General features: G+C 37.3%; 1 protein-coding gene across 2 annotated transcripts in view; it reads right to left on the bottom strand.

Moving 5' to 3' along the window:
- The window catches only part of C3H21orf91 (chromosome 3 C21orf91 homolog), a 47,746-nt gene extending 27,392 nt beyond the window's left edge, over positions 1 to 20,354 (bottom strand). Inside the window, exons 1-2 of one of the 2 annotated variants that reach the window (XM_053706009.1) lie at positions 20,227 to 20,354; positions 8,745 to 8,878 (exon numbers count right to left, since the gene is read on the bottom strand). In XM_053706009.1, coding sequence (XP_053561984.1) covers positions 8,745 to 8,878; positions 20,227 to 20,228 — 136 coding nt within the window. In that variant the 5' untranslated portion in view covers positions 20,229 to 20,354. The remainder of the gene's footprint in view (positions 1 to 8,744; positions 8,879 to 20,226) is intronic. The other variant, XM_053706010.1, reaches the window with a different exon arrangement.
- Positions 20,355 to 20,618: the final 264 nt, after the last annotated feature.

Here is a 20,618-nt window from a genome sequence, read left to right as displayed (position 1 = left end):
CTTTGCATAGGTTGGTATTTCTCTGCATTAGCCTTATTTAGAAGTACTTGCATAATATTCAATGGAGTCTCCTAGTTTTCCTTACTGACCTGTCAACCTACCTTAATTTATGCCAATACTGACCCACAAAATTGTATTCTTGTACACTGTGGCGACTAGCACATGCACTCAGTTTCCAGTAATACAGAAGGTGCTACAGGACCGCCATGTTATTAGATATTTAATAGCTACCTCCTATATACTCAGATATGCACAAGTATGCACTCTCTTCTTAAGTGAATCTCGCTAACTATAGCAGGCACATAGTTTTTATTAGGTCTAACAATATGAACCACTGAATTGTGCAGTCCACCCCTATAGTTGCTGCTTGCAATTTAAGTTGATTCATGTTTGTTCCTGATATTTCGCTGTGGGAAGTTTTCATACCCACACCATGGAATAAGTCTTTGTTATGAGGCTGCTAGAGCCCACCTTACATTCAGTGTTCGTTTTGTCTTAGCCTAACTGTAATGATCTGGAAAAGATTTCCTGGTACCAGAGGACTTGGAGACTGGCAGTCTCCCAAACAAATTTAATACAAAGCCAAGTATAGATGGGAAACTAACAGCAACAAAATGTGCAAAAAATTATGGATTATACTATTGGTACTATGTGTGCTGAGTTCAGTGGGTGCTAGGCACGGTTTGTGTTGGGTTCAGTGGGGGCCAGGTACTGTTTGTGCTGGGTTCAGTGTGAGCTAGGTGCTGCATGAGATAGGGACAGGTATTGCATGTGCTAGGTACAGGTATTGCATGGGCTGGGTACTGTTTGGGCTGGGTACTATGTGAGCTAGGTATTGTATGCGCTAGGTACTAATGTGTGCTGGGTGTTGCGTGTGCAAGGTGCGCTATGTGCAACGCGTGTGCTAGGTTCAATTACTGGTATATTGAGAGTTTGCCATGATATTCTGTATCGCTGGAATATATTCTTCTCCTCCTGAAGTACACAAGCCCCTGATCGTCAATATGCCATGTTCAAGTGGGGATAAAAATAGAAAAACTTTACATCTGGACTTCTGGTTTTTGTTTTTTTTAAAGCGCTTAGTGACTACCAGAATTTACTATACAGTGAGCAATGTATTTTTAACATAACTTACACACTGAATAGTGAGTAGTGGTGTCGCTACTGGGGGACAAGGCTGTGCTAGAGTGCTGCGCTCTGACGCTCACTGCTGTCATAAGATAACATTCACTCAAGAACGGAGACCGACAACAAACACACACTGATCCAGAAGGTCACGAAAGCCAAAAAAGACAGCAGCACTGGCCAGGGAAGTAGTCATGGCATTTGTAAGGTAGTGTTAGGCTATAAAAGAGTCGGATTATGGATTTACTTAAAAAGGACACTCAAGTCAAAATAAACTTTTATGATTAAGAAAGAGCAGCAGTTTTAAGACACTTCAATTTACTTCCACTATCAAATTTTGCGAAGTTTTTTTATATTCACACTTTCTGGGGAACAAGATTCTACTGAGCATGTGCACAAACTCACAGGGTATAACTATACTAGTATGTGATTGGCTGATGTCTGTCACATGATACAGGGGGCAAGAAAATGGGGAAAAAATATATTTGTCAGAAAAAAAAAAATAATCTCCTGCTTATTTGAAAGTGCTAATGCATTGTCTTTTTATTATGCACTTCTACTGCATTGAGTGGTCATTTAAATATCTCTAAAAATAGTGTTAAAGACAGGGACTGTATGCGTCAGGTGCTCTGTAGCAGGTACCAAGCAGATGTGGACATTTAAATTTGTACAGCTGGCGACAGAGTTCTCAATTGGGAACTACCAGGGCTCTGCAGATTTTAAAACATAGAATTTTTTGTATGTGCATCAATTTAGTCAATAAGAAGCAGGGTCCTATAGTATATAGAGAGATCCAAGCTAATCCAAGCTATGTCTGTTCTTAAAATGTAAGAAACGTAGCTTGTCCCTTCCATAGCCCCTTCTGTGTGGAATTTATTTACTTTGTATGAAGTGTGTGTGTTGTATATATATATATATATATATATATATATATATATATATATATATATATATATATATATATATATATATATATATATATATATATATATATACACACACACATACATACATACACATACCTACCTACACACAATATTGTTACTTGTGCTGTTTCCTTTGGCTCGAGCAAAATTAAAAATATTGAATTAGTCAGATCATCTTTATCTAGTGTCCTTCAAATCTCCATAAGTAACAGAACAAGCATTTGCGATCACGAAATTTAAATAAATATTTTAAAATGTGCACAGCTTAGATCAGTCGTTTTCCCGCTGGTGCTGATTGAAAACCACATAAATAATAAAAAATTAAGTTGCACAGGAAATTAAACCGGTTTACCACAATTACGGAATTGCACCTGCGTTTTAAATCAACAGCCAACCCAAAATGTAATAGACACTGGTAGTCCTAAGTTTAGCATTAGTTCAGATGTATTTTACCCTTTTTCCTGAACTAAGTCATATCTGATAAAACTGGTTCATTTTTATCTTCACAATGTAGCATGATCTAGAGCAAGCAGGAAAGTAAAGAAGAATATCAGAGGTAGGGTACATTAATTTATCACTAAATACTACCTACGCATGTGTGTACTGGATTTGTCATGACCATACCATGAATCCAGAAATAGAGGTGTATGGTATAGCTATACATATGTATATTCTAAAAAATAAAAAAATAAAAAAACATAAGAAATAAAACATTTCTGGTTTCTAAGTTCTTGCAGTGATGACAAATAGGAAAGAGTGACATGACATTGTACCCAATATATTGAAACAAGCTTTGTTTACAAAATGCTATTGCAATTGGTTGGTTTCCCCGAGTGCATTTGCCTCCGGCCCATGTGATCAAATCCTGTGTTAAGTTCAAGTTGCTGGTCAGACTCATTCCTAGTTGAGTATTGCAAAGTCCTTTCTTCAAGTTTCTGACTTGATTTGTTCCAAACAAAAGTGCATTGCCATCGAGCTCTGTCTCCTAGTCATACCATAAGGGTGCTTCATTCCTTGGCCACAAAAGGTGCAAGAACTCTACCAGTGAATGAAGGAAACTTAAAGAGACAGTAAAATTAAAATGAAAAATTTCACGACTTAGCTATGGAATGCAAATTTTAAACAACTTCCTGATTCCCTTCTATTATAATTTGCTCTTGGAATCCTTTGTTGGAAAGCATACCTAGGTAAACTCAAGAGCAACAATGCACTACAAGGAGTTTGCTGTCGATTGGTGGCTGCACATACTTGCCTCTTGTCATTGGCTCACCAGATGTGTTCAGTTAGCTCCCAGTAGTGAATTGCTGCTCTTTCAATAAAAGGATACCAATAGAATTAAGCAAATTTTTTCATTCAGGATTCAGATAGAGCATTCAATTATAAAGCGTGGGTTTCAAATTTACTTTTATCTAATTTGCTTTGTTCACTTGGTATCCTTTTGTTAAAAAGCATGTATAGGTAGGCTCTGGAGCAGCAGTGCTGAACATTTATTCATCTTGTCATTGGCTCACCAGATGTGTTTAGCTAGCTTCCAGTAGTATACTTAAAGCTCTTTCGGCCAATGATACCATGAAAATTAAGCACATTTTATAATAGAAGTAAACTGGAAAGTGGTGTGAAATAATGTGCTCTATCTGCATCATGAAAGGAAATGCTTGGGCTCTTCTGTTGTATAAAGTTTCAACTTTTATGTTTTAGCGGAAAGTGAAACAAAAACTGCAAATTACTTTTTTCTCCCTTTTCTCATGAGGTTAAAACATAGCTCCTTTCCAAGGCACAATAGCTAGGTAGGCTCAGGAAAGTGCACATTTGTTGAACGCTAGCTGTATAACGGTTACAAAAACAGCTACTATTAAGTGCTCAAGATATATGCATGCTCCCTGAGGCTACCTCAGTATGCGCCCATGGAAAGGAAACGAAGATAAAAAAATAAAAACTATATCTTAATCATGAACGTTTACATTTTGACTTTTGTATCCCTTTTAAGGGACAATGTAGCTGCAGAAAAACCATTTTAAATAGTCTTAGTTCTCTCCATCACCTCCGAAAGGTTGCATCCTGTTTACATAGTGTTTCTTTAGAGAATACGGCAATATTCATAGTATTCTTATTTTTAGCAGAGCTGGTGGTTTCAACAGACAAGTGCAGCCACTTCAAATTACAAAAAAGGTAAAGCAGCTATTTTACTCCAGCAGGTAAAATAATTAAATTTAAGCTTGTTAGGAATACCTTGTCTTGCATTCCATTTAATTGGTTAAACTGAAGTATTTTACTCTCAACCTGCTGAGAAAAAAGAAAAAAAAAAAGCGGCCTTCTGAAGTCTCACATCATACCCCTTTCACCTCCACTCTTACAGCCTACACTTTAAAAGCCACATTTGCATTTTCACAAAGGAAGCAGATGTCTCGTGCGTTTGTGGGGTTTTGTCCTTCATCTATACATACTAGACTCAGATCAAACACCATATATCCTGTGGGTCACATGCAAATCATTTCATTATTAATACGGTTTCTGCAAAAAAAATACATTGTAAAAAGATCTTCAAAAGGGATATTCTGATGTGACAATTACAGGCTTTTATTAGTTAGCGAAGAGCAGTAATGCAAAAATAAAGTGTGTAACCCACACAAAGGAAATAAATATTAAAGAGGAATTAAACACAGCTCCCCATGTAGGAAACTATGTGATTGGCAGCTATGCACGACTGCCACTCCTGATCTGCTTGTGAGTTGTAGCTCCTAAGTTAGACCTCATCTACATGCTCAATTTTATTGTGGGTATTAAACACAGTGCTGTCAAAATGACATGCTCGAGTAATCTAAAATTTGTATCAGAATATCCCTTTAAATCCCATAGTACTATATGTCATAAACCTGCTCCCTCCAGCCTTATTAAAAATAAAAAATATCCTTCTATCGCTATAACACAAATATTTGATTTGGGTATTCAACCGCTTTTTACTTTTTAAAAAGGTTGCAAAAAGGTTTTGGCCTGTGAAAGATTCAATTCTAAATTAAAGCTTACAAATGTATATATAGATGTTATATAATTATATGCACTTGAGAAAATGAAATAATTGACACCAGGCTTATTTACAAAACATAAAAGACAAATAAAAAGCTATTGTGGCTAACACGCTGAGCTGTACCGCTTACTATTTTGCAAATGAAAAGCTTAACAAAAAACATATTTGTTATGTATTTTCTCCATTAAAAACCATGTGAACGCAAACATTTTGTTACGTAACCAAATCAAATTCACTTCATAAACGAGGAGAAGCAATTTAAAAAGTGTACACTGCAGGGCACACATGACTAGTTCGTGATCACAGTCATAGCAAAACAATCTGTGCTATGAGAAAGCCAGGGAATACAGGATGTGAGTGTGTGACAACCTGATCAGGGCAAGTAACAGGGAGTAAAATAATCACAGGTCTACAGATTACATCACACGGCAAGACAAGGAAGAAAACAATGTTTAAGCCTAGAAAAATGTCTTACAGCTGGTACTACATGTACTTCATAGGTTAGTGAATGACTTACAATATCAATCATTCTTCAAACCAGATTGTCAGCTCCCTGTACAGTAAAAACCTTTTTAAAGAAAAATTAAACTCCCAGAATTCATGAATATAAAAGAGTACTATTTAAATAGGACACCAAACCCCACATTTGTCTTTCAGGATTCAGATAGAGCACACACTTTTCAACAACTTTCCATTTTATTTCAAATTTGCTTCCTTTTCTTGGTATCCTTTGGTTAAAGGGATAGGGAAGTCAAATTTAAACTTGCATGATTCAGATAGAGCAAGTAATTTTAAGACACTTTGAAATTCACTTCTTTCAAATGTGCTTTGTTCTCTTGGTATCCCTCGTGGAAAATGAATATGCACATATCCTACACTAATGGAAGCTAGCTGTTGATTGGTGCCTGCACACATTTGTCTCTTGTGATTGGCTAATTATATGTGCTCAGCTAGTTGCTAGTAGTGCAATACTGTTCCTTCTGCAAAGGATAACATGAGAATGAAGCAAACTTAATAATAGAAGTAAATTGTTGGGGTTTCCTGTCCTTTAAGGAGCAACAACGCACTAGTTGAAGAGTAAACCTTGCTAGGAACATGCATGTGTATTTAGCAATCTTTGGCAGCAGTGTTTGCAACAATGTTTATTGCAATGTTATACATAGTTACAAACACTGCAGCCAGATGGCTAGAAACATGCACACTCCCTAGGATTATGCTTTAACAAACAATACCAAGGGAACTAAGTAAAATTGATCAGAAGTAAATTGGAAATTTGATTCAAATATCATGGTCTTTCCCGGTCACGATAAAAGGGAGGCAGTGTGGCGGTTCCCAGGGCTTGCGCTAGAAGACCTTCGAATTTAGCATAGGCCCTGGTAGCCGCTGCTCTAAGCCACCTATTAGCACTGCCTGGGGCGCGGTGAAGATCATTATATTAAAAAATTTAAATTTTGACTATTCTGTACCATTGAAATAGTTTAGTAGTTTGAGTTTTTTGTCTCATGTATAAGAGCAGTTTTATTGCATGAAAAAGTCATTTAATCCGATATAACTTTGCATGTTTTTGCACATCAAATCCATAGGGACACAGCACAATTTTTCCACTAGCAAATAAAAAGCGTTTTTTGCATAGAAAGAAAACAGTTAGGCATGTGCATTCGGTTTGGTCACTAACTAAATATCCAAACGAATGAACCACAAAATGTAAAGAAAACAAATGCGAACGAAAATAGTCAGCATTAATTGGTTTCCTTTAAATGGTTAAATACTTACCTTTAGCGTGCTGGAGAGCCGCGTTAACTTGGTCTTCTCCTTCACAGAGCCCCGGCAGCGCTACTAAGTGGCTTAGCGCAGTCGCTACTAGGACCTGTGCTAAAGGTGAAGGTCTTTGAGCGCTGGCCCTGGGAGCCGCCTCACTATGCCTCCTTTTAGTGCGACCGGGACTCTGAAGAGGAGGACCGGGTTAGTGCGGCTCAGCTCGCTAAAGGTAAGTAGCTACAGGTGAATGTTTTCACCTGTAGCTAAGGAACGAAAACAAATGTAAACATTCTATGAATATTCAGTATTTGTTTAGTTGAAAATGAAATGAATAGCGAATAGTTCAGCCAATGAATATTTGGGGAAATTCAATTTCCCCAAATATTTGTTAGGAAAGATTCGGCCGGACCAATTTTTTTGCAGCTGCACAAGTCTAGAAAATACCCTATTTTAGATAAAATAAGGAAGACAAAAAAAATAAAATAAATAAAATGCTGCTATTCCTTAAAAAGGACCTTAAACATTGTTTGCTTTTATGTAAACATTGTGCTTGCCCCAAGCTCCCTGGGAAACCAAAAAGAAAACTCTGTAACCTGCAAATCAAACAGCTAGTGTAAGCAATTTGCAGCTTTTTGAAAGTCTATAAAATTTGCCTCTTGGTTTCAGTGGAAAGCGTGGGACAAGGTACAAATTGTACACAAAAACAAAAAAAAAGTGTTCATCATTGCCTCCATCTCACTGACAGTCTATACTTTCCAAGTTACCTAAATCTGTTCAGAGAAGAGCAGGGTGCATATTTCAAACAATGCACACACAGATCTGCAAAGGGGAAAACAAAGCACTTCAGCACTATATTAGGGTTATAATTTGAATTAAAAAGATGAAAAAAAAAAAAAGTGTTGAGAAAAATGACTTAGCCTTAAAAACAGTTTTATATAGTTGTTTTATGTTATACCAACATGATCATTATTTAATTTAAAGGGACATGATACCCCAAAAATGTCTCTGCTCTATCTATATAATAAAATTACTATTTTAAAGTTGGAGATCCCCCGACAGAATCCAGAGACTTAGGACAATAATATATATATATATATATATATCTCAAACATGTTTATCTGATGCTGTTTCATATACACAAGTTTTGAGTAATGTGTCCCTTTAAAAAGGCACAATAAAATATGCTGTAACGCATTACACTATTGCTTGAATATAAATACTTAAAACCAGCTCTGCAATAGCAAAGAACTTCCGCTCCACAGCTGTACACGTTTGTGGCCAACAATCAAACAATCACTGGTCATGTTCAGCTTTGGAGCCGAAGTTCAGGGCTTAAACACAACAGTTATACGTAAGCAGCCATGCAATAAGAAAATGCACGAATACAAAAGAGCATGTTCTTATTGCACCTTTATGTCCCTTTAAAGGGACACTAAACCCAAAAATTGTCTCTCATGATTCAAGTAGAGAATATAATTTTAAACATTTGAATTTATTTCTAATTTGCTTCATTCTTTAGATATCCTTTGTTGAAGAAATAGCAATGCACATGGGTGAGCCAGTCACGAGACATCTATGTGCAGCAACCAATCAGCAGCTACTGAGCCTATCTAGATATGCTTTTCAGCAAAGTATATCAAGAGAATGAAGCAAATTAGATAATAGAACTAAATTAGAAAGTTGCTTAAAATTGCATGCTCTTTCTAAATCATGAAAGAAAAAATTTGGGTTTCATGTCCCTTTAAGATACACAGCCGAGTTAAATTTAAAAAGACAGATCAGGAACATTTATCCTAAAGGAGACAAATGTCAATCCAAATTCTGCTGACAAGATAAAAATACTTTGCTTTGACATATGAGCAGCTTCCCTATCACACAGAACACAAATATAATGAGAAAGTCAATCTTACCCTCAATGCTTAGCTCGAAGCAGATGTGGCAGAAAGACAGGGTTTCTATGTCAGTGCCCAGCTTACAAACACTGCAGACATTATCGTCATTCAAGTCAATGTTGACAAACTGCTCCTCTTCTATCATGGTGCCCCTGAAAAAGAATGACATTTGATTATTCATTTGACCCAATCTATTTAGCTTCCACAATAAAAAAAATAAAAAAAACTTGTCAAATTGCCTTCATCCTAACCATCTTTATTCACTATCTAATTTTAGTTTGGTTCTGCATCTTGTGTTTCAAAATACTTTGTAAAAAAGTAGCTCTGCATGCGTTCAGCACGGCCATCCAACCACAGCTGCGGCTTTTTTCTTGGTGATGAGAGCACGTGCACGCACCAGAGCATCAGCCGAGCTAGCAGCTTTTGGCATGCATGCACTTTAATCAGCAGCACTGGCAATATGGCTTTTGACTGGCTGCACTGTTCTATCACATTAAAAAGTGGTGGTTTAGTGGCTGTGCTAAATGGCTTCAGAAATACTTAGATTAAACAAAACAAATGTTGTGGTCAGTAACCCTGAAACAGCATTACTGGGGTAATTAAATGTTATTTGCAAGAAAAAGGCATATTTAATATCCTTTTAAACGGTACATTATATACTTTCTATTGTAGTCCGTGACTAAACCCAAGAACATTGGCTCCTAAAATCGGACTTGCTAATCCATAAAAGCGCATTCTAGTTTATTTAAAAACCCTCTAATTTTGGGGGGCGGAGCCAACAGCCGAGGTGATCAGACGTGTTTAGTCTGAGCTACTAGGCCATGCTTAAACAAGGTATATTCTTATAGAAAAAGAACAAGCTCAATTTGCATGTAGACATCTCCCTACTGATCTATAACGGAAGAATACGCCGCCTGAGTCAACTTTCATTATTACCTCCGACTTTAGTATCCCTTTTAGGAGGGAGCTGCTCTATTGCAAATGGCGTGATACTTGGGCCTGCCTACACCTCTATTGGTCTAAGTCTTAACAGGTCGGAGTCTGGATTTGCTTTGAAAAATGGAGGAGCCTCAGGAGCTACTTTATGCCCTATTGCTAGGTCTAGATTGGCAGATCACTAGCTGCTTTATGGACCTAACAGACACTCTGAGATCAGCACTTCGAGGAAAGATCACGAGTACACTTGCCGGTGAGGAGTCCGGAGACCCAGGGAAAGATCCTCCATTAGAAGGCATCTTAGTACCGCACCACCACCTACCACAGTTTCGCATTGGCGAGGGAGATAGAGATTACCCACCACATGGCCAATACGGTTTGCTGCCTCCCGATTATCCGCCAGCCGCAGTGAGCGATACCGGGGCATTGGAACTGATCCCACAGAAGGTAGAGATGCGGCAGTCATTGGACCCCAAGCCATCCCCTATAAAAATGGGGGTTCCTTGCTCCCTATCGGCATTCAGCAGCGAAGAGGTATGTGCTTACCGCAATGGTGACCCGAAGCCCACTCTACTGTTACTCTCACAGGTTTGCGCTTGGCGGGTTGTTTTCTCTTCACCGATGAGGCCAATAAGCACAACTATAACGCAGATTATACTCTCCACAGACTCCGCTATAGGCTGGCTATTGCTAACTGAGAGGGCCCTGCTCTCCTCGTTAATCTCACACAGATTGGGCGTAGGTTGATTGTTTGGCCTCCCATGGGGATATGCTGAACGCATGGTTTATCGACACGCAGCATGTCTTCCCCGAATCTTATGGAGTTCACTGTGACGGTAACTTATGCCTTCAGAGAAACATAGACACTTGTTTTTCCCCGGAATCTGTTATTACCCCATCTCTCAGGACTCTGACTAGATCTCTCACGGACATTGGGTAATGCTCCCTAAGACTTTGTTATTCCTTAATGGAGTTCATCAGAGGCTGAGGCCCGTATGGAGAATATAGCACTCTCTGGATTTCATTATTTACACGGGAGCTGGGAAATGATAGCCGAGATGTCCTCCCCTTAAATTCATGGTTACGGTTAGTGAATGTAGAATAGCTTATTATAACTCCATGTTGTCCATTAACCGTTTGCTAAATGAGTAGGCTGTTTAGCCCCATCCTTAGAAGTATTTGGATATGCCAGTACTAACTATACTTTAACATTTGTTTTGAAAGCCTTGCTAAAAGCGCCACCATCCTGAAATGACAGGCATGTGAACATCACCAGGTTAGATGTTCTCCCAATGGTGATGTGACAAGCATTTCAACTTATTAACTAGAATTCATTTTGTTAGTCATTTGGCTCACTTTACTAGCTTTTTTAGGAATAGTGTATGCAGTGCTATTTATGGTAGGGTTCAATTTTTAGCGCTCTGATTCTTTGAAATGTGGCCATTATTGCTCAAATTCCTTGTGTCTATTTTGCAAAATGGGTGTGTTTCTTAGCTATAGATTCCTCCCCTAGTTACACAATGAGTCACTCATACTTATATTGTATATGTACTGTGAACACTTTTACGTTTAGCTAGTAGATCACTGTAACCCAAACCCTCTCTATCAGAGATTGAAGCAGGTAACATATATACTAAACTAAATTATTGACCTTACTCCTAAGACTGCTTTAATTATATTCCCTCTAATCCCCTAGACATCTTGAAGATAACTTGTTCTACTGCTGACTCAATTTTGCATAGTTAATTCAGAGGCCCAATGATATGTATGGATAGGTTATATTTAGTGGTTTTGATAGAAGTTAAGATTTCCCTACTACACAGAGACTCTATTTCCTCCAACAATAATTATTAGTTGTTGTAATAATAACTTAAAAAGGGGTCTAGTTAAAATGGTTTATAGAACATAACATGTGTAGATATGTTAGGGGTCCTGACTTTACACTAGACCAACACATACATGCTCTTTATAAAAGATACTCCCAGCTTATATTACTTACATATCTAATGTGAGTTATCAATCATATTTATTTAGATGGGCCTAAGCTTTTATTCTTACCATTTTTGCAAAGCTAAGCTATTTTCTCTTTTCCTAATTCAGTTATGCAGACACAGCTGTTGATAGCTGCTCATAACACCATGAATACTAATGCATTTTCCCTTTCTAGGAAATATGGGTATGTGTAGGGACATTAGAATGTGAATATGTACGTGTAGTGTTATAAATATATGTATATATGGCATAATGATATATCTTATCAAATACCGTTAGCGCACCACATCTATAATATCTGCTTATGTAACTATTGTAGCACTTTAATGCTCGTATGGTCTAGAAACAACAGACAAGCAAAATCACTTATATTAGGAAAGCTGTGGGTCCGTTTGCATAGGGTATATATGCTAATACTATTTTGCATTCATTTGCTATTTTGGGCTAGGTTAAAGTTTACTCATTTTTGATATGGTGTTTAGGGAAGTAGTATTATTCATTAACACCTCCAAAGTCTGCAGACATTACCTACCGCGCATTCTCTAATATCGTATTGCTATGTTAACATTTTCACACCAAGCTATATTGCTGCAGAGGTTAAGTTGCTATGCATAAGATAGGACCCCCCTATAGCTACTATACACAGGTATCTTTGGCCCTGCTGTAGCGGATACTTATACCACTGAGTTAGCGGGCTCTGGCCTGGTGATGTTTATATTGCTATTAGTACGTTTTAGATTTCCACACGACGACAAGGTTCCTTAGAACAGTGTTTTTCAACCAGTGTGCCGTGAGAGATCCTCAGGTATGCCACGGCAGACTGACAACAGTGTGACATATTTTTTTAAACGTTGCTTGTTTTTTACTCCCAGTGCAGGGGAAGTTTGTAGGAGGCATGGCATAACAGCACAATACATACAGTATGTGTGTGTGTTTGTATAGGTACAAAATAAAATATCACGCCTTGTTTATACCTTTATATCTTTTATGCCCCCCCTTCTATCATAGGGGTTTATAGTTTTGCTTCTCGCCATTACATGTTAGTTCTCTGTAACTGAAACCTCCCAACCATGCATCTTGCACGTCTACTGTATGTTAGAGCACTATTTTCTGTACCTCTGCTGAACATACTCCTATTATACTCTAAGTTTAGTAACTTGATGTCCGGAGTTAATAACCGGCACACTCAGATATACTTGACCATGAACTCCTCTGTATTTCAGTCATAAATAGTTATCTTTTGACTCATAAACCCTGACCATATTTAACTCAGTTATGAGCGTTGCGGGTCTCCTCTTACTTGACATATAGTGCTTTGTATTACCTTCTGTTTTATGGGTCACATTTGCACTGGTTGTCTCAGCTCATGGAGTTTGCTATATTACTCACAGTGGCTATATACCTAAACTCATATATGCTCTAGCCTAGCTACGATCTGACTACATATTAGTCCCTATATGTCCAGCAACTACAATTGTTTTTGTACCTACATTTATCTATGGCTCCGCCCTCCACCCTTTCTCCTATATACATAGCGGTGCTTATCCGCTGAATATCCCCCCTCCTATATATGTATCCTCTACGTTTTATAATTATGGTCCATTGGGCCTAAAGCTATGTTATCAATTGATTAGTTATGTATACTATCTTATTGAAAAACTGAGGTTTCATTAGCCTGATATTGATGTTTTATATAATTGCTGAAATGTTTCGCTTAATTTTGTTTGTACTTTTTCCTGTTATCAAAAAGGCGTATTATGTTTTATGCTTCTTCTGTAAGGCCTCAATAAAAAATATTTCAAAAAAAAGTTTACCCCCTGCAAATGACTTGTGAGCTAGGCGCACTCCAAACTGTTCCTGAGCAGGTGATTAGCAGCAAAGGGCTATATTTATCAAGGGCTAGGAGCATTATTGTTTATATTCTCCTCAGAGTTTTCTGCAGCTTGCCCTTGGAGAGGTGAACAAATTTATGTAAAAATTGCACGTATTAATTTGCGCTGTTTGGAAGGCGAGCTGGGGCGAATTAGGATTAATTTCTCCACACAAAGCATGAATTTCTCCTGATTTATCATTTCAAACCTGTGGGGTTTTTGCCATTTGCAAGTAATCCATTATATTTGCGATTTACATTGGGTACATTTGCACATTCATTTTTTCTCTTACATGTTTAATCTTTTGTAGAAAAAAAATATATATACCTAGAAAGGCTATTGAGCAACACTTTACTGGGAGCTAGCAGGGCACATTTGGTGAGACTATGTGCGTTACCACAATACATTTTTAATTTAACTTTGTTATAATAATGACCCTTTGTAATCATAACACATTCAAATTGTTAATAGAATTTTCATTCTTTGTGGGGAAATTTTGCTTTCTATGTTTGGCATATGTGTGCGTTCTATATTTTGTCCCTATATTTTCAGTCTCAGGCCTTTCCTGGCGCCTAGCTAAAGATAGACTTGCTAGAATCAGAAAGTGCGCCATCAGAAATAGATAAGGCAATGATTTCTAATGCTATTCTCCTTAGTACCTATGGAGAACTACAATGCGTGTATTTGTAGGAGAACTTTGAGTTCTCCAAAGGCGCAAAAAAATGATAAATTGGTAACAGGGTGTAATGCTAAGGCAGATGCTAGGAAAGCGACAAAAACTAGCAAATGTAACCTTTTTTTTTTTTTAGCGCACCGGTGCGCCTTGGCGAACGCAAACGAAGAGGAAAAAATAGCTTAACTTGCCCAATTTTAGGTGCACGTTGCATTAATAACTCAGAGGAGAGAGAAAAAAAATAAAAAGACGAAAAGTTAGGAGCCAGGGGTAAAATTCGAGAAGCCAGTGGCTCCCTGGATTTGTCAAGCCCTGTTCTAATGTATTGGTTATTGGTAAGGCAAGCAAAAGTGGAATAAAAAGGCTTTGCAGGAGTTAAAGTCAGCTCCACAGTAACAATGCCTCCAGAACTGAAAATAGCTTGTGATTGGTGGCTACTCACATATATACCGCCACTAATTAGCTCATCAACCTATGTTCAGCTACGTCTTTATAGAGGTTAAAAAAATGATTATGCGCTAGTGACAGAGCAAATTTAAAATACTCTAGCATATTTAAATGTGTAAACAGTTCGCATGTTTTCAACAGATAATTACAGGCCAAATATGAAGTAATTATAAAACAAACTTTAGAGCACCCTACAGGGGTCGACAAACTTGTTTAATATGTAGGTGGCAGTAAGAACTTTAAGGCTTCTGTGTTTGTCGAGCCCTGGCTTAAAGGAATAGTAAACAACTTGCAAGACATCAGAGCTTGACATAAGGGGCAGGAACCCCGAAACGTTGCTCTTCAATAAAGGTTTGCTTTTAACCTGAGTGTCACCTATCCTCCTTGTTTGAACCTGCAAGACATCAGAAATATCTTGTAATTACTATAAACTAACCTATTACCCAAGTCTAAACATTTTTAAAACAAATAGTGTTTGCTGCAATTGTTTTTCAATAGTCAAACTCCAACCAGCACTTGCCTTATTTAGAGAAGCCAAGTTGCTCTTGAATCTGCAGACAACAGGGCTTGAACTTATTCTGCAGTTGCTTTCTGGTAAAACCAATTAGGAAAAGGTATGTATAAGGGTTAGCCTCGAGAAGTCGGCAGTGTGCATTTCCAAATCAGAGAATTATAAATTCCACAATATTTAGAGTTAAAGGGATTCTAAACAGTGTGTCTTTAGTAAAAATATATATGCTAGATCAAAAGTAGGCATAAAAATAAACATAGTGTAAAAAAACAACACCAAACAACTTGTTTTCTTGCAAAATGAGCACTTAGAATTTCTCATTGTAGCCACTGCCCTCAGGAAGATGAAAGGAGATAGATAATTTTGGAACTTAAGGGACATTGCACACTAGATTTTTTTCTTTGCATAAATGTTTTGTAGATGATCCATTTATATAGCCCATCTGGTAGTGTTTTTGTAAAAACAGATTTTATTATTTTTAAATAACATTGTGCTCATTTTCAGACACATAACAAAGCCCCAAAGATTTAGATGTATACAGACTTCAGACTGCTTCAGTTTGAAGTATTTTCATATGGAGGGGAAGGGGGTCTGCTTTCAGCCTCTTTCAGTGGGTGTCCCAGGCTAAGCTCATCAACAGTGCTAAATTGGGATCTTCTAAGTAAGTTTTTAAAAGGTTTTATACTAGTATCTGTGCATATTATTCTTTATAGTAGTGTCCAATACATGCAGTTAAATGAAAATTAATGAATACTGCCCCTTTAAAGTGATAGTAAATCCTAGCGTTTGTGAAACGCTAGGATTTACCAGTGCAACAAATAAAGGGGACTTTCAGTTATGTAGTATAAAATACTTCATGTTGAAAGTTCCTTTGTTTGCAGCATTCACCGCGTTGAGTGCCACAGGCCATCCACGACAGAACGCTATTTTGCACTAAGCAACTGGCCTGCACGGCTATTGACTAAGAGTACCTCAGTGCAAAATAGCGTTCTGTCGTGGGCAGCCTGAGGCGCTCAGCGCAGCGAACGCTGCAGCAAACAAAGGAACTTTCAGCATGAATTATTTTATACTTGATGACTAAAAGTTCTCTTTATTTGTGTCACTGGTAAATCCTAGTGTTTCACAAACGCTAGGATTTACTATCACTTTAAGTCGCATTATGCCACTTTTGAGCATGAGCAAACCAGACACTTGGGGCTCGATTTATCAAGCTACGACGGACAGGGGCGCACATATGCGCCCCTGTCCACTGCAGCTCGTCTCTGGCGCACTGAATTCCCCTGACGGAATTTAACATTGCAAGCGAGCGTTATTTTGTGCTTGCGTGCAAAGCCACCCCCTGCCCACACACAGCCGATCACGTGTGGGCAGAAGCTGTCAATCTCCCCGGTCAGACGAGACCAGGGATATTGAAATTCTCCACCTAAGAGGTGGAGAAGTGGCTAGGAAGCAACGGACTAATGACCGCTGCTTGATAAATTGTGACTGCGGGTTCTCTTGAGAGAACCCGCAGTCGCAGAGAGGCGAAGGGCTTGATAAATCGAGCCTTGTCTAGATAAGCCTTCCTGTAGAGACCACAGTCTCCTTGTAAGGCTGTGACAGGAAGTAATGGACACTTCACAAATGAAGTAAAAAACAAAAACAAAAAACAGAAACTCCTTTTAATATGATGAATAATACACCCACGGTTAAGTGATTTTTGTATTACAATGAAACAGACTGTTTAACATCCCTTTAAATTACATGAAAATGGAGCAAAATAGTGAGAGTATAATACAAAAGTTGTGTTTTAATTAAACATACAGTATTCAAATCTCAAGTAGTTACAGTCCCTATAATATTACTGTAGAAAGTGTCTGAGGCTTCAGACATTTCACATATGCATCTGCAAACCTTCAAATTGTGGGAACATCAGGGTGTCTGAGCAATGTGTCACACAAATTTATAGAAGAAGGGGTGTAAAATAGCTCACGGCATCTTTCTTTGAGCATAAACTCTCAGCTCAAAATTTTTTTGTGAGACACACATACAAGTACACAGTTTTTCTTTTAAAAAAAACACTTATATTGCAACAACATGGTGTTTGAATTTAGTTATATAAAGAAAAATCAGGAGGTACGGGACAAATCACATACGTATTTCACTTGTCTATACACATCAAGGGCCTGAGCAATCCCAGTAGATGTATTGCAAGTGACATTAGATATGTTTTAGATGTGGGCTCGACAAACTCAGGAGCCTGGGAGCCACTGGCTCCTAGAATTTTACCCCTGGCTCCTAACTTTTTGGTGTATTCTCCATATATCTATATACAAATCTAACTGTCTGGCTCCTAAAAATATGCCTGGCTCCTTAATATTCTTACTGGCTCCTAATTTTTGAACATATTTGTCAAGCACTGACTATAGTATATCACCCTATTGTAAAAGCTATGCATTTAAAATGTGCACTGGGGTTGCAGTCTAGAGATAAACCAGATTATTATTTATATTATTTTTTACCACAATTTGGGACCGCAGCCTTTCAGGGGTAGAGAAAAAAAAAACACAACCTGATCTTTAGTAGTTTAAAAAGCCATTGCTGGCTTTATTTGAAGCGGCATACATACAAATCAAGAAGCTGTGCATATTACAGACATCTAAAGAACATGAAAAGCTCAGGTCCATTGCTTCAAATTGTGAAGAAATCTTTTTCCAGAGAGAAACTTTGAAGAGAGTAACTTACATTGTTTGTATTTAACAAAAAGATTTAAAAAATGCATTTAAAAAAAAAAAAAAAAAATCATCTAGGAAATCAATTATTGGAAAAAGAATATTTAAGGGATACTAAACCCAAATTCTTTTTTTAATGCATGAAAGTTTAAGCAACTCTCTCATTTACTCCTATTTACATTTTTTCTTCATTCTCATGCTATGTTGATTTGAAAAAGCAAGACTGTAATCTTAAGAGCCGGACCATTTTTGGTTCAGCACCTGGGTAGCGCTTTCTGATTGGTGGTTAAATGTAGCAAACCAATCAGCAAGCGCTACCCAGGTGCTGAACCTACAATGGGTCGACTCTGAACCTTACTGCTTTTCAAATAAAGATAGCAAGAGAACAAAGAAAAATTAATAGGAGTAAATTAGAAAGTTGCTTAAAGGGACAGTATACACTCATTTTCATATAACTGCATGTAATAGACACTACTATAAAGAATAAGATGCACAGATACTGATATAAAAATCCAGTATAAAACTGTTAAAAACTTACTTAGAAGCTTTCAGTTTAGCTCTGTAGAAAAGGTAGTTGGAAAGCCCACTGCAAGTGGCAAATAAGACACTTCCCCCCCTACCCCTACTTTTGCATATGAAAAGACCCTTTACACAAACAGGAGCAAGCTGGAGAAGGTAGCTGACAGTATTCACATAAAACTTTGGGGCTTGGTTAGGAGTCTGAAAATCAGAGCAATACTATTTAAAAATAAGCAAAACTATACATTTATTTAAAAAAACAACTTTATGGGCTATATAAATAGATCATCTACAAAACATTTATGCAAAGAAAAAATGAGTGTATAATGTCCCTTTAACATTGCCTGCCCTATCTGAATCATGAAAGACATTTTGGGTTAAGTATCCCTTTAAGTTACTCAGACGTTTTAACAAAAAGGTAAGTAGGCCTACAAAATCAACATGTGAACAGTGAACCATAAGTAGCAATCAGTAACTTGTTAAGTGTTTCGTTCAAAGAGTCCCCTGGGGAAGTACTGAAGTGTAAAATGATGCATGTGCCAAAACAGGTTTACTTCACACTTTTTTAATAATAACCCATATGCAGAGGAAAGGGGTCACTGACTACAGCACTTTGATGAGCCCTACAGATTACAACTCTGTAGTAAAATTGTACTACAATTTTGGTATCAATGTTGATACAGTTTGAAAGAGTTCAACTTTTAAGATACATTTTAAAACAAGCAATCATCTTATTTGTCTGATTCACATGAGATGCCGCCTAAGGCCAGCTAGTTCGACTACTGACCCAAAGTGCGGTAACTAGAAAGCTACATTAAAGAATGATTAGATACGCTGGTTCAGGAAATAGATATTTAAGAAGAAACAACTGACAGTGACCCAAATTAGTCTGAAATCAAATTAGACACATTCTAATGTGTTGTTAAAAGGGTACATTACAGAACAAATAACAGCATTAAATCATAAATAATCCAGGTTAAATGTGCTGGATTCCACAATTTGGGGGGAAGAAAGTAATATCCACATGTCAATAACTTAAAAATCTGTCAATAAAAGTAAATGTTTTTAAATGTATGTTTTGTGCTAACAGCAATATAATGTCAAGAACATTTAGAATGAACAACAATTTACTTTTTTTTTTTTTAAGTTAATTATTCTTAGCTAGAAAGGGCCACATTTCAATTTTGTACTTCCATTTTCATTACATCTTGCTTCTTTATGGGAACAAATGAGACAAGTATTTAGCTTTGTTTTAAAGCCTTTGTTGATACACATGTGAGTAGTGGGGGAGGGGTAACTTAACATTTTAAGAAACTTTACATAAAACTTTGTACTAATATTTAAACAATAAATAAACCTGTATTACAGTTAATTTTTTAAAAAGATGCCACTATACATCTATTTTTTTAAAGTAACTTGCTAATATATATGTTTTATATACCTCCAGGCTACACATTCCATTACCTTTTGTTTAGGGGCACATATAATACAAACAATGGCAGTTAACAAAAGCCTTAATAGTGATAAAGGATCTTACAACAAACACATTATACATATATACAACATTTACATAGAGAAGCATTAACTTTACAATAAGCTTAATCCATTGACTGCTCGAGAACACAATCTTAACCCCTTGGTTATCAGAGAGGGCAGGAAATTAACCCCCTGGCTACCAGATAAAGCTGCAAAAAGTACTGTGACCGCAGCTTGTTTGAGAATCATTTGTCTGTAATTCTACTTTAGTGTATGAGGTTCATTGTGTCTTAGAAAATCCATGACTGTCGCAAAGTCATATATGATAGGTAGAAGGTGGGTGAAAGGTGACCCAAGGACTTACATGATCCTAAGCGCGTTACCTCGTTGTGTCTGGGTTTGATCCTTCTAAGCACCTGTCCTCCTCTACCCAGTTCAAGTCTTCCTACTCTCCGTGCCCCGTACTGAACTAGCGTAGACATCCCCCTACCATCTCACCCACACCAAGCTGCTTGATCCTACCAAACAGTTTGAGGGGTGGTTCACTGTCAACATTATAAACTCTTTTTGCATTAAAGCCTGATTTCCAACTTACGCATTTAAATATAAATTGTATATACTTATAGTTGTTATTGGCTTATTTTCATTTTTTCTAAATATAACAAATACATAGAAATCGTAAACATGTTAAGAAAGCAACCCCTCTTTGTTTACCAAGAATGGTATTTTCCAATGTGTAATTTTCGTCAGAACTAT

This window comes from Bombina bombina, chromosome 3 (genome assembly GCF_027579735.1).
Source record: "Bombina bombina isolate aBomBom1 chromosome 3, aBomBom1.pri, whole genome shotgun sequence".
NCBI classification, from domain to species: domain Eukaryota; kingdom Metazoa; phylum Chordata; class Amphibia; order Anura; family Bombinatoridae; genus Bombina; species Bombina bombina.
Note: the sequence above shows the minus strand (reverse complement) of the source record. Positions and strands in the feature narration are given on the sequence as shown.